This window comes from Ruditapes philippinarum, unplaced genomic scaffold (genome assembly GCF_026571515.1).
Source record: "Ruditapes philippinarum isolate M1 unplaced genomic scaffold, ASM2657151v2 ctg8719_1_1_1_1, whole genome shotgun sequence".
NCBI classification, from domain to species: Eukaryota; Metazoa; Mollusca; class Bivalvia; order Venerida; family Veneridae; genus Ruditapes; species Ruditapes philippinarum.
The window spans coordinates 67,378-82,073 of NW_026851719.1; the positions used below are offsets into that span (position 1 = coordinate 67,378).

The window sequence follows — 14,696 nt, forward strand, 5'->3', positions numbered from 1 at the left end:
GAAGAATAAACAATGTCATCTTCTGATGAAAATTAAACTGTTTTTTACTTAGTTCTTAAAAAAAGTTACAAGCTTAATTATGATCATGAATTCACACACAAGCATTTATCATAAAGTTATTTTATCAACCTTTTAACTTTCAACTTGTAAAATGTCCCCAAATAGCCTCATTTTTTTCCAAATAAAGGTCTTTTTTTCAAATTAACTACATTTAGGCATATACACTGACACATTCTTCAGAATTTAACTGAACAACAAGATATTTGGTCTCACTCTTGAATTATTGAAAAGCTTGTTTTACTTTTCTAAGGATAGGAAGCTGCTTTAGGTCTGATTTAATGTGCCACAATATAGTACTGAATGGGAAAAAGGCAATTCTTAACATTAATATTTTCATTCTATATGTACCGGTACTCAAACAGAAATACATTTTGTTTTTACAATTTCATGTCCAAATCTTTTATTATTAATATTTTGAATTAAACTGCTTTGACTCTAAAAATACTTCTTCTTTATATAATGTAAACAATGAAAGTAAATATTTATGATTGAACTCAGATGAATGAAAGCATTATTGAGTATATTTAGCATTATACCTTGGAAATGGCCATGTGGAGATATTATTCAATATCTCATCCCCATTGCTACTCTTGATATTTCTTAGAGGGGAGAGAGGGGGTTAATAAATAAGCAATAAATAGAGGGAGGGAGAGAGAGATTTAGACCATTATTCCATTGTTAAATGAGGATGTATTTTATTTATTAAATAATTTATTCAGACTTTCAATGTAGATGAGAATATTTTACAAAATAATAATAATTTAACAATAGATAGAATTCTAGAAAACATATTTGGACACTTTTTAATTTTCAACCAGTTATAGACTACATGTATGCACTTATTAAAGTATATATAGGCTAACTTATTGTTTATTGGGTAACAGTCATATACTATTCATTACATTATGTACATATATTGAAACCCTGGTTTACCTACTTCAATGACATATAATAAATATAAACATATATAAGCATTTTGTTGTTGACCAACTTGTTTTATTTACTTTATAGAAAAAAATTGGATGAGGGGTGAAGTGTCTTACTGATTTTGGGGGGTGAAGTGTCTTAAGGGGTGAAGTGTCTTCAAAATTTGAGGGGTGAAGTGTCTGGGGGGGGGGTGAGGTGTCTTGCTACCTGACATATAGCCTATTCCTAAAGCTACTGGACTAGTATAATGTTGGCCAGCCTCACTGACAGGTTCCAATCATTCATTTAAGTGTTAAGTATTTTTACTAACAAGATACATGTATAAGTAATGCAATTATTATATAAGATGTAAGAATTCCTAAACGTAATATTGTAGGGTATAATAAAAATAATACAAAATTGAAGTAGAGGTAAATTAAAAATCATTTTTGATTGTTTATGAATTAATTATGGTCAATTTAAGATGACTATTGTTTTCTTTTTCATAATTATTGATCATTTAGTTTTTTCTCTGTTTAGTAAATTTACTGCTGGGAACCAAGTTGATTTTGCATTTCAGTGCTGTGACTAGTGAGAATTATAAAACATGTTGAATGTTTAAAATAAAGGATGTCAGTCATACAGTCACAAGAAAGCAAACTGATTTTGTTTTCAATAATGTTTTTTTCATGTTGTTTTTTTGTTGTTGTTAAGGTTAATAAGCAAGAACTAGACCTTTATTCTATTATTTATTTTGCTATAATATGGTAAACTTTCAGTAAAGCTCTTCTATCATGAAACATAGCTTTGACAAATGCAACAAGATTTCCCAAAGGTGACTGATATGATATTTAGTTACTGAAACAGAAGTTTCATATATTATATAGAGAAACTACAGAGAGTAGTTTGGGGCAAAAATTATTCAAAAATTACATCTGATGTTACACAAAATATTTTGGGTTCGAACGTTTTAGGTACGAATCTGATAGTAAATATATGCGTCAATACTTCTGCATCGAGTGGTTCTTGTATGAAATTATTAACATTCTAACCATTTTCTGTCCCAGTTGACGGATGATTTTGATATTTGCTCATTTGCAGTACATTTTAATTTGTAAACAAAGCCCATAGCAACCATGCGGTCTCACTAATTACCGACAAGAACCGTCAGTAGAAATGGAAAAATACGAATTAATTTCACTACTTCATCATTTTATAATCACAATTCCTAATATTTTTACATGAAAAACATAATAAATTCGTTCTGAACCATGTTTTAGGCAAATATCTATAGCGACAATATTCGTGGTATAAATTCAAATTTAATTCCCGTGACATCAGTTCCGAGGTCATAAACAAGTTCATGCTACGTAAAAGTTATATTTTGTACATTTGTTTAATGATGATATGTAATTAGTGTTGTAAAAATTAACATCTTAATTGAAAATTTGAACCGATTTTAACTCTTCTATCAAAATTTTCGATTGTAATAAAAATGGAAGAGTAAACCATGTGTTAATTTTGACATATTCCGCGAAAATAACATAACCGGATATAGAATGTATTGCATGTCGGGATCAGTTTTGGTTAGTTTAACCAGCGGTTAATTTTTACCATTTTGGTTATTTAACCTTTAGGTTATCTCGGTTAATACAAGTGACTAACCAAACTGGTTAGTTAACCAAAGTTGGTTATATTTAACCCAGGGTTAGCGTTTAACCCTGGGTTAATTTAACCAACGTTTATACAATTTGGTGCTGACAGTTAAAGATATTAAGCCGTTATTCATTTATTTGTACATGAGTGTTAAATTAATAGTTTAATAAACACCATTTCAAGAGGACATCCTTGGTGGATGCTTCTGACTTTTGAGATACAATTATACAATAAATTTATACAGCATTGTAAAGATTGAGCTGCAATTGCAAAAATGACAAAATTTTCAGCATATAAAAGCATGAATATCTTAAACATAGATTCATCGGGATAAACTGACTTTTTGTTCGTTAAAAAGTTAGAGTTATTATGCATCGTATGGTTTATACAATTTTACATCAGAAATAACAACAGGAAATACGTTAACCATATTAAATTGGCCGCCATTTATTTATTCCATTATATCAAATTGTTATACCCATTGATAAAGGTTCAAAGTTTATTTCACATTGCGGTTGGTTAAAACCCATGATGATTTACATATACAACGAGCTTAACAAACGCATCTGAACGGAAGTGGTAACATGAAAAATAATGTATAAGAACAAATATACAAGAGTTTCACAAACAAAAGACACAAAAAACGTGGACATTTCTTGTTACTTTAAAACTTTATGATCTATGTCAAAGCACGTTGGTAGTTAAAAAGTTTTATCAGGTTTATTTTTATATTTACATTTAAATGTGTTGCCTTAGAAACATATTCCAGCTACATCGTGTCAGAGGTTTCAAAGACAGCGAATTTCTTTTCAATATCTGACATTAAAATGTCTTTATGTGAGAAAAGTATGAAATGGTAGAGAACGAAAAAATCATTATTTATTGACAATATAACATAGTTTGGACAATTGACATTCATATATACAAAACAAATCTTAAGATTAGTAGCTAACAGTGTTTGACGTTATGACGTCACACCTTTAAGGAAAGCAGCCAAGACAATAAACATTTTAACAGACTCGGGAGAAATAGAGAACAACGTAATCCCTAAAGAACGCTTAAAACGACAAAATTGTAAAATGTTGCAGGTTCCTCTTGATTGAGTCTGTCCATGGAGGGCGCTGGAAAGTGCAAGTTACCGTCCGAGCCCCTTGGCACCGGTTTAAAGAGAACTTTACACAATCGCTGAAGTGATTGAATCATAGTGAATGTAAAAAAAGTGTATCGAGAAGGCTTATGTTTGAGTGACGTAAACGATTTCAGAAGAAAGAAATTCATTTTGAAGGAAGATGATGCTATGCAATACAGAATCGACCACCTTCATAACGTCCTTTTAGGATACGGCATTTCTGTTCAGTTGGATAAATGAAAGCGTGTTTCTTAAGATCAGATGCGTTGAAAAAAGCAACGGCTAACTTAAACGATTCTACCCAGACCTACCCAATAATGGTTTTACTAGTTTCTTTCTAAAATCTATTAAAAACGTCTATTTGATTAAAGATAGAGATTATTACTGTGTACTCAGTTTTTAGCTCACCTGACCACGAAGTGGTCAAGGTGAGGTATAGTGATAGGGCTATGTCCTGCGTCCGTCGTCGTGCGTCGTGCGTCGTCAACAATGGGGTTGTTGACAGTCTAGCAGTCACAGTTTTGATTGGATCATCATCAACCTTTGTCAGAATGTTTGACTCAATGAAATACAGATCGAGTTTGAAGATGGGTTCTCTCGGGTCAAAAACTAGGTCACAGGAGCTAAAAATAGAAAAAGCTTGTTAACACTCTGAAGGCTGCAGTTTAAATCCAAATATTCTGGAAATTTGTCAGAAAGGTTGTTTTAATGATATATAGGCCAAGTTAGAAAATGGGTTATCTCCGATCAAAAACTAGGTCACAGGAGCTAAAAATAGAAAAAGCTTGTTAACACTCTAACAATTGGGCTGTGAACAGTCTAGCAGTCACAGTTTTGATTCGATCATCATCAAACTTTGTCAGAATGTTTGACTCAATGAAATACAGATCGAGTTCGAAGATGGGTTATCTCGGGTCAAAACCTAGGTCACAGGAGCTAAAAATAGAAAAAGCTTGTTAACACTCTAGAGGCTGCAGTTTTCATCCAAATATTCTGGAAATTTGTCAGGAAGGTTGTTTTAATGATAGCTAGGTCAAGTTTGAAGATGGGTCACATCGGGTCAAAAACTAGGTCACAGGGGCTAAAAATAGAAAAAGCTTGTTAACACTTTTGGGGCTGAAGTTTTCATCCAAATATTCTGGAAATTTGTCAGGAAAATTGTTTCGATGATATCTAAGATAATTACGAAGATGGGTCATCTCCGGTCAAAAATTAGGTCACAGGAGCTAAAAATAGAAAAAGCTTGTTAACACTCTAGTGGCTGCAGTTTTCATCCAAATATTCTGGAAATTTGTCAGGTAGGTTGTTTTGATGATATCTAAGTCAAGTTTGAAGATGGGTCATCTCCGGTCAAAAACTAGGTCACAGGAGCTAAAAATAGAAAATCTTGTTAACACATAAGGGGCTGCAGTTTTCATCCAAATATTCTTGAAATTTGTAAAAAATGTTGTTTTGATGTTTTCTAGGTCAAGTTCGAGATGGGTTATCTCCGGTCAAAAACTAGGTCACAGGAGCTAAAAATAGAAAAAGCTTGTAAACACTCTAGTGGCTGCAGTATTGATTCAAATATTCTGGAAATTTGTCAAGAAGGTTGTTTTGATGATTTCTAAGTCAAGTTCGAAGATGGGTCATCTCAGGTCAAAAACTAGGTCACAGGAGCCAGAAATAGAAAAAGCTTGTGTACACTCTAGTGGCTGCAGTTTTGATTCAAATATTCTGGAAATTTGTCAGGAAGGTTTTTTGATGATTTCTAGGTCAAATGCTAAGATTGGTCATGTCCGGTCAAAAACTAGGTCACGGGAGCTAATATTATGTATTCTGGTACATGTTTAGCCCAACAATTTAGAGCCAAAATTTAATTTTAAAAATTAACGAAGACGCCATTCGCGGCCTTATGAAAGGCATGAGGAAATAGTATCAGGCCGTTATCAACGCAAATGAAACCACACTCGATATTGACAACATCTTTACACTTTTGGCTTACTTTCAAATTCATTCCACTTGCATCACAATTGCACAAGACCTAAAGAAGCCACCTTAAAGCTGGGCTCCCACTGCCGATCAGATCAACTCGATCAAGCACGATCAAGCGATCGGGTACTGGTTTGGGTCGGTCGGCATGATTGATCGGGAGTGGTCGGGGAGGTCTACCTTGGTCGGCATCGCTTGGGCTTTCTACCCGAATTTTTTTGACATGTCAAAAAAATTCGTGTAGCGATCGTGTAGCCAAGCGGTCGAGAAGAGCTCGGGAAGCGATCGTGTATTGATCGAGTTGAAGATCTTGTTGATCGAGAAACAATCGTGTAGCGATCTTGTTTGGTCGGATTGGCATCTTTAACCCGATCTGTACCCGATCATCTCGACTTCTACTCGAGTAATATACGATCGCATCCCCATTAAGTAGATCTCTGTCCGATCTCTTGTCCAGATTATCTAGACTGCTACCCGACTACTCCACGACCACACACGACCGCACATGATCAAACCCCGATCATCATCATCCAAGTTCTCAACGGGAAAGCGTAATCTCCAATGAGGAAGGATGGGGTGTTCATGTCATCGCCAGGCAGTGGATCAGGGTCCGGCAAACCAAGGTTGTTTTCTTCTAGCATGGTTCTGAGTTCAGTGTAATTGAATAGCTGGGCATCGGATGCACTGCCATTAGCACCAACGCTTAAAAAAATGAATTTGTAGTTTGCGTCTACGAGTGCGAGTAGTATTATGGAAAAGAAACCTTTATAGTTATAGAACAGAGACCCAGATTTCCTCGGGTTCTTTATCCTCACGTGCTTACCATCAAGAGCCCCGCAGACATGAGGAAAATTCCACTTGGTTCGGAAGTCATCTGCAATCTGCTGCCATTGTTCAGCAGTGACGACGGCTGGCAGCACCTCTTCAGAGTACTCCTGAATTATAGCATCCAAAACTTCATGGACGAATTTACTTATTGTGCTACTCCCCACTCGGCATGAGTACATCAAGTCTGAATACGAGGCTCCAGTTGCGAGATGACGAAGAGAGACCGCCAACTTCAATCCAGGCTCCAGGGCTTCCCTGAAATAGAGATTGAACAATGATAAGTAATAACTAGCCTACTATGATACAACGATATTAAAATTTCTTAAATATCAGTGACAATTGCACAGAGCTGTAGAAGTCAAATGGTTGGAAAAGTAATTCGATGACTAATTTCAGAAATACGTGAAAATGATGGGGATCGAACCCATGATTTACCTGAAGTTGGTGTTCTTTTTCTGAATTCTGGGTGATATGCGATCAACAAGCTCCCCAAACATATCAGCGTCTACCCTTAGGAAATTTTTGTATCCTTTTGGGTCCTCCCTGTTTAGCTCCTGTACGCTCCCTTCGCAGCTTACTGAATACACTCCCGTTACTTCAAACCGCTGCTTTAAAACGCGTCGATTCATGATATTGACCTTTACAGTGAACTTTGAACGACCAATGAAAGTTTTCCAAAATCCAAATCGCCCGAAAATCTTTATACGCATTTTCATTGGTTGAAACAGATGACGTGTGTACAAAATTATAAATAGACGGGTAATTCCTCAAAATTTTGTAAACAAAGTGGCGACTGTTAACAATTCAACTTTCGATAAGCTTGCAAAACGTTTCAATTATGGATCCATTAAACCGTTTCAAAAGGCATTGGTACAATCTATCATTGAGCAGAGCAATGACACTTTTGTGTGTGCATAGACATGATCGGGAAAGTGTCTGTGTTTTCAAGGGTTAACATATTTATATAGTGAACTTTGTGTTAAAGAAAACCTAATTGTTTTGGGATTTCTGCCACTTACATAGATAAGGATTCCAGCGAAAATGGTGATATTCGTAGAGGAAAATATCTGTATTCTGTTTGACGAAGTACACACTGTCATGGTATGTTTTTCATTGTTCTTTTCACTTTTGACTAGTAAGAAACATGCTTTGTATTAATTTCTATACCATAATTTGATGTCAAATTTAAATTATATGTACAAAGGGTGTGAAGCTAAGATTTCTTGCTAGACAATACAGTGTGCTAGTCATATATGACCCGTTATTGTGAACTTTTTTGATGATCAAGTGGGAGATTTTTCTTCAAAAAGAGGGAGATTTTAGAATTTTTAAGAAACAAAGAAGGAAGTTCTGACATCAAAGTATAAACTAAACAGTAGCTCAAAAGAGATACTTTAGAAGATGATTTAATTTCAAATTTTAAGTTTCTGCATTTATTGAATAAATAAAGTTTAAACTAAGTTTCTGCATTTTGACAGATTTCTGTACATGTTTAATGGATCAACACCATTCTTCTGAAATTACGGTGGACTATATTTTGACATTTATTAACATAAAGTTGGTTATTTTCTTCAAACAACAGGACTGTTACTGTATAAATGGTGTTTTCATACTGTTCAATTCTTATATACATATATAATTGAATAAATGTCATAATTTCTGTTTTTTAGGGTATATGACAAGAAACAGAAAGATGTGTTTCATCCAGTGTTCACAGGGGTTGAAGAGCTTTGCTAGCACTTACAGCTACAGCTAGTCCAACAGATTCTGCCAAATACTGTAAACATTGTGTAATAAGTACATGTATAAAATAACCATTAGAAATAGTACAGTTGAACTCCAAGGCATAAAACATAGATGAAATCAGTGATCAAAGTATCTGTGGATCTGAAAGCCTCTTGTAAGTGGGAAGTAAATGTTATGAACAAAGACTTATCATGTGATTTACATGCATTTACAGAAGATGAAATAAGGATTTTTGACCTTGTTTATTTATTTTAAAATAAAATTTGGGATGGAATATTATGTGACATATTACTACAGCAAAGATCAAATCAAATGATCAATCAGAGCCAAATAGCAGTCTAAAAGTCTTCACCACTGCAAAAATGTTGAAATATGGTTAGACTTCAATACTTGTACAGTATGGACCATCATCAGTATATGATCAGATACCTGCATTCAACATAGAGATTAAGTTTAAGTTGTGTTGGAACACTTTTTCATGGAATGCTTTAATTACTTTATAGTATGTGTAATTTCAGGTCAAGGTTTTGCCGAGGTTTTGCCCAAAATGTTAAGTTTTGTGAAAGGCGACAGCCTTATGATGACAAATTCATGAAAACTACATATGTATAACTATTGGTGCTGCAAGTTGTGACCTTTATCAAAAAGATGTTTTGATAGAAATTTTACTGGTCATATGAAATAGAAATGCATGTGCAATTTAAATTATATATTAAATCAGAATCTTTAGTTTCCTATCAACACTCACATCAAATGGCTGTACATAGGTTTAAAATTCTGGCATCATTTTCCATGAAATTTAGATATTTTCTTGTACAATTTTGTAATTTTTGATAAATTTTAAAATTAGCTGTTTCTGAAACATGAAAATTTACTGTGTGAGATATTGTGTAATGCATTAAGGATGTAACAAGTTGAATTTTGTTGACTTCATTTTCTGCCCACATCAGGCACCAGTATTTTGTTAATGATATCCCCTTTATAAATTTGAATATTTGGGGTATTTACAGCATCTATGTTATTACTGTTGCTTACCCTAAATGAGATAGCACCTTTAATTAATTATCAATGAGTTATGTCTAATTTTTTCACAGTCTTGAATAAATGTAAATCTGCAGGAAATGTTATAATTACATTGTAAATGATTGCATTTCAACTGGGGGCATTTGTTTCACATTAAGCATCATATCATATAGAACAAGCTGCATAAATTCTGCATAATTATTTTTGTTTAGGAATATGGTTCCTGATCCTAAGTTAGATTTTTTAATTCAACTTGTAATGTCTTAACTAACAGTTTTGCTTTAACATGAAATTATTTATGGGATATTTGTCATTCATGACAACATAATAAGACTTGCAGCCTTTCTTTAAATGCTTTTAGATGTTACCTATTTGTTTTTGAATTTTGCAAAATGAAAGCATTGATGCAAAATTATATCAACCCTAAGCCTGTAGAGTTTCTTTATACAAATGTCTGGCTTTCATATTTTATAGTGTTTATTATCATTTTGGGTACATTATACATCAGGATGAAAAGTTAAAGTTAGTGAGACAACAGTGTGGAGCCTGTTCAGTCTCAATAGCTTGGCTGTATACTGCTGGCAAAGGCTAATCACTTGGTTTCAGCAATGTAAGCGTTAAATGCATTTATTTTCCTTATTTGTATATGGTAGAAACTTTAAAAATCTTCTATTAAAAAACCCAAATAGCTAGAGCTTAGATATGGGTGTCTACAAAATTTGTTCAAATAAAAGCCCTTGGTTCAAAATTGGCCCCGCCCCAGGGTATATGTGTAAAGTAAAAACTTAAAAATCTTCTTTTAGCTAGAGTTTAGATATTAAGCATGAAATATCTTCTTGTGAGTTTTTACCAAATAAATTTTGTTCAAATAAAAGCTCGGGGACAAAATTGGCTTTGCCCAGAAGGGGGTCATTGTTTTTCCCTAAATGTGTATAGTAAAAACTTTAAAAAAAAATTCAAGAGCTCGAGCTTAGATATTTATCTTGAAACATCTTCAAATGGGTGTCTACCAAGTTTGATCAAATAAAAGCCCCTGGGTTAAAATTGGCCTCATCCCGGGGGCCTATATACAGGTGAGTGTCTTCAGGGCCATTATGGCCCCCTTGTTTTTTTCTTGTGAATGATTTTCTTTGTCATTATTTGAGAAATTATTAATTAGTTAGCTTGCATACTTGCTGATAAAGCTTAGAAATTCCAAAAATAGTTTACTTGGTACAAGCAAATGAAAATTGATATACCTTTAGTGTCTACATGTAAGTTATTTCTGATTATATTTGAAGTAATGCTGGTCACATGACTATTGTGGTTAAAATAAAAACAAATTTGAAAGAAATTTGTTAAATTATTACCATTGATTTACCAAAAATAAGATAATATGTAGGCTCTTGCTTTGATTTAATGCATCTTTAGTAAACACTGTACAATGTAACAATGTGAATGGGTATCATGATTTCACTGACCATAGTAACAATATGACTGGGTATCTGACTCAGAAAGTTAAGTATTAAACCAGTGCTGAAGACACAAATTGTACTTTAAAACCTGAAATTAAATATGCATTGCCTTAACTCAATAACTAGCTTATACCAACCTATATATAATTAGTGTTGGTCAAGTTTGATCTTGCTGTTATTCTATTGTTACTATTGACTTTGGATGTTAACTTCATAGGAAGAGAAATATTTGTCAATTTATCCCTGTGATTCTGAGTGACCTTACAGCCAACTTATGTACTCTTTTTTTGTTTATGTTTGGTTTATCAAACCTTAATACATTATATTTAGGACTATGGTTATACATGTATGTTGAATCAATAAAATATTGCATTTGTAATTTCATATACACATTGTTTTGAAAATCAAGACTTAGAAGTATGATATAAATTCATTGATGATCTACAGTGCAGTTATTATTTTTAGCTTAACTATTTGAAGAAAAATGGGGGTATCCTTTACACCTGGAATTCTTCATCAGTGTAACATCTTAAAGTTTTTCGTGCAACTAATGGCTTGCACTTCACCTTGGTTTGAAATCCGCATTCTTTCATGTGTAAAAGACTTTGCACACTTTTTGGGATCATAAAAATGGTCACTTTCCAAGGTTAGTAACTCTAGCATGGATTTTGAAAGAAGTATGACCCTCTAAACTTCTAATTTAATACAGGTTAAAGTTTTGCCTGCAAAGTTAATCTTGAAACTTAATTTGTATGTTTGTTTTGGGTTTTACGTCACATTGACAAAGTCTAGGTCATATCGCAACGTTCCGGCTTTACTGGTGAAGTACTAGTACCTGGTGAATTTACCTCAGGTGCCCTTTCGTGCATTACTTCAGGCACGAACGGGCACCTGAGTAGAACGACCGACGTTCCGTAAGCTAGCTGGATAGCTTCCTCATATGAAATAATCCAAAGTCCCTTTCGGGATTCGAACCCACAGCGGTGAGGGGCAAGTGGGTTGAAGTCAACGACCTTAACCACTCGGCACAGACGCCCGGAAACTTTATGATAGTATACCTTGGAGGTCACTGTCAAAGGCTCATAACTTGTGAATTTTAAATGAAATATGGCCTCATGCGAACATAAATAAAATTGCAAGACTTGATCATATGTATATAAATGAAATATTCCTTAGTTAATTCAAACATTTTCCATCAAGTTCTGAGAATAGTTAAATAGAACAACTGTTATATGACAGCCCTTGTTGATATTAATGCACAAGGGTAGTCTCCTGATTGACTACAATGTACAATATTATTAAGTAGAATAGCTGAATTTCAAATTAGTAACCAATGCAGTTTTACTATTGCTGTTTAAAATAGTGTTGGTTGAGTTTGCATATATCTGTATGTAGTAGCCTATATGTCATTTTGCACATGTATATATCATGACTGTACAAAACCTGCCCATCCATGGAAAAAACACAGGGTATGAAAGTACTTCAAATATGATCTTGGATATTCTTAAATGGCCATCATTAAAGCTAGATGATACTGACTTTGTATGTACTGTTCTATATTAGATCTGTCAAATTAATATCTTTTAAATTACTTTTTGTGCATAGCTATAGTGTACACCTGGTGAAATGTTGCAATATCATGTGATAACTTTTTCCACTTTATTCATACATGTATATAAGAATGGCTCTGTTTTTTGAGGGATTGGTTGAGTTATTGTCGAAATGCTTCTGGTCATCTGAGAAAATATAAGAAAAATAATTTTAACGGCCTGACGTGGACTTTCTTCCAGCCAGAATATGCGGACCATTATTCGTTTTGAGCTACCGTTTACGTAGACTCCATTACAATTGACTATCCATAAATAATATATCATCGCGAATTTACCATTTTGGTCGTTTAGAATAAACAATTTTATGTAAAGTACAAATGAACACGCATTGTTTACATTACGGTGCGTCAAATTTAGGTATGTGACAATTCGTTACAAGTTAGCTAGTCACTGATTGGCTGAAGTGTAGACACGGATTTTCCTGTCTAAAAATAGAAATATCGGTCTGAACCTACAATTTTAGCAGAGGTAAGAAGTGAGCAATAGTGGAACATTCGACCGATGCGCGGGAGAGTATAGCTCCTGTAGCAGTTGCTCATAATGCCCATACAGTGGTCGTCGTGCAAGCCACTGCTTCATCCATATTTTCCTGCGCATTTGTCGCCTACGTCTATGCCTACGACCCTCAGCCTCTTCCTCTTGTTCCAACTCTAGCACAGCAATGGCCCTGTCTCTCTGGAGCTCTAACCATCTGGCCCACAACTGCAACTGCTCAATCTCCATAAATATTTATACTATGCTGGACACAACATATACTATGAAGTTTCAAGATGAAGTGATAATGATCAACACTGTTTGAAGTTTTTATTCTAAAAGTTTTGGTACACGACTGTTCACGACCTTCTACGACTCGAGTACGACCATGACGATCTGGTCGGGGAAAGATCTGACACCGATCGAGCAGAGATCCAGTAGGTCGAGTTGAGATCGTGTAGGGATCGTGTAAAGGTCGGGATGATCGAGCGGAAAATCGGAAAGGTGGTCGGGTTGACGTCGTGTAGGAGTCGTGAATAATCGTGTGGGAATCGTGTGTGATCGACAAGAGGTCGAGAAGAAGTCGTGTATACGCCTTTAGTCGAGCTTGGTCGGGCCTGATCGGGGAATTTGGGTGATCGGGATGATCGAGTTGATCTGATCGGCAGTGGGAACCCAGCTTTATACACGTTGTCATGCTTCAGTGATTAATCAGAACATTACAAAAATACATTTTAGATCAAATGATCAAAATATCACTTTTAATTAATGAATTTTTGTATACCAATAAAATACATCGCACCGAATAAGTGAATCCCTATGTCAAATGCGACGATAAGAGCTGATAATATTCATTGACAGGCTGTATCTGGCTTAGATATTTCGTATATAAATGACCACTCCCAATTTAACTTTTATTCAAAGTTAATATGGATGAAATTAAAAGAACCACTTTTGTGTTGCTTTTCTGAAAGTATGAAGAACATGTTGAATATCAAGATGTTTAATTAATCAAAAATATGGGCGAGGGCATGCACATGTATAATATCTAAGCCATGCACCGACTGCCTGTGCTAATATCATTCAATATTATATTCAGTATTTTGAGTCTAACCAATTAGAGAGAAAGAGATGTGTCATCTTCGTGTTCTGAAACAATGCGTTTATCATAACCGTTTTTAATACCAGAAATGCTGGTTATAAAAATTTAAATTTTACCCAAAAAATCAACATTACTGTTGGCGGTCTATATATTGTGCATATTAAAAAAGAATGCCTTTTATCATTAAATTGGATTGGTCTACACTATGCAAATTTTCTTTTATTTTCTTTAAAAAAATATTGCCGAACAATATCGAGCTAGGGGTGAATTTCAAGCTTGCCTCAAGATCGAAATTCAAAAGTAGCTAAGGCAGGGTTTTGAGCAAGAGTTTAATTTCGAGCCATCTCTGAATTCGAAATTCAAAGTAGGCTTTTGACGAATTTCGAGCTAGAGTTGAATTTTTAGCTCAAATGCATACATACTATAAAAGATCGGAGAATTGCATTTTTTTTAAAAATAGAGAACAACAATATTCCTTAAGAAAGCCCAACACGGCAAAATTGTAAAAAGTCAATGTATCAGACTCTGTTTGAATGCGTACTGGCTAGTGCAGGTTGACGTCCACGCCCCCAGCACCGACTTTAGCAGAATCAATTTAGAGTATTTTAATACACCTGTTCAATTCGATTAATTCTTGTGAGTGATAAAGATTTTATTTGAATTAAGTGGAAATTTGTATATTTCAACTTTCCCGTTGAGCAATGGTTTATTTTTAAGCTTTCTGATTGAATTGTTGT

General features: G+C 34.3%; 1 protein-coding gene across 1 annotated transcript; it reads right to left on the reverse strand.

The window, feature by feature from the left end:
- Nucleotides 1-6,231: 6,231 nt before the first annotated feature.
- LOC132737979 (putative nuclease HARBI1) lies at nucleotides 6,232-7,179 on the reverse strand. Its single transcript, XM_060725382.1, has 2 exons — nucleotides 6,986-7,179; nucleotides 6,232-6,805 (listed from the first exon to the last, which is right to left on the reverse strand). The coding sequence occupies exons 1-2, from the start codon at nucleotides 7,177-7,179 to the stop codon at nucleotides 6,232-6,234; spliced, it is 768 nt and encodes a 255-aa protein (XP_060581365.1).
- Between the last annotated feature and the right edge of the window lie 7,517 nt (nucleotides 7,180-14,696).

Coding starts and splice junctions, on each gene's coding strand:
- LOC132737979 (XM_060725382.1), bottom strand. CDS start 7,179: ATGAATCGACGCGTTTTAAAGCAGCGGTTTGAAGTAACGGGAGTGTAT. Junction 6,806..6,985: donor AAAAAGAACACCAACTTCAG/GTAAATCATGGG, acceptor TCTCTATTTCAG/GGAAGCCCTGGAGCCTGGAT.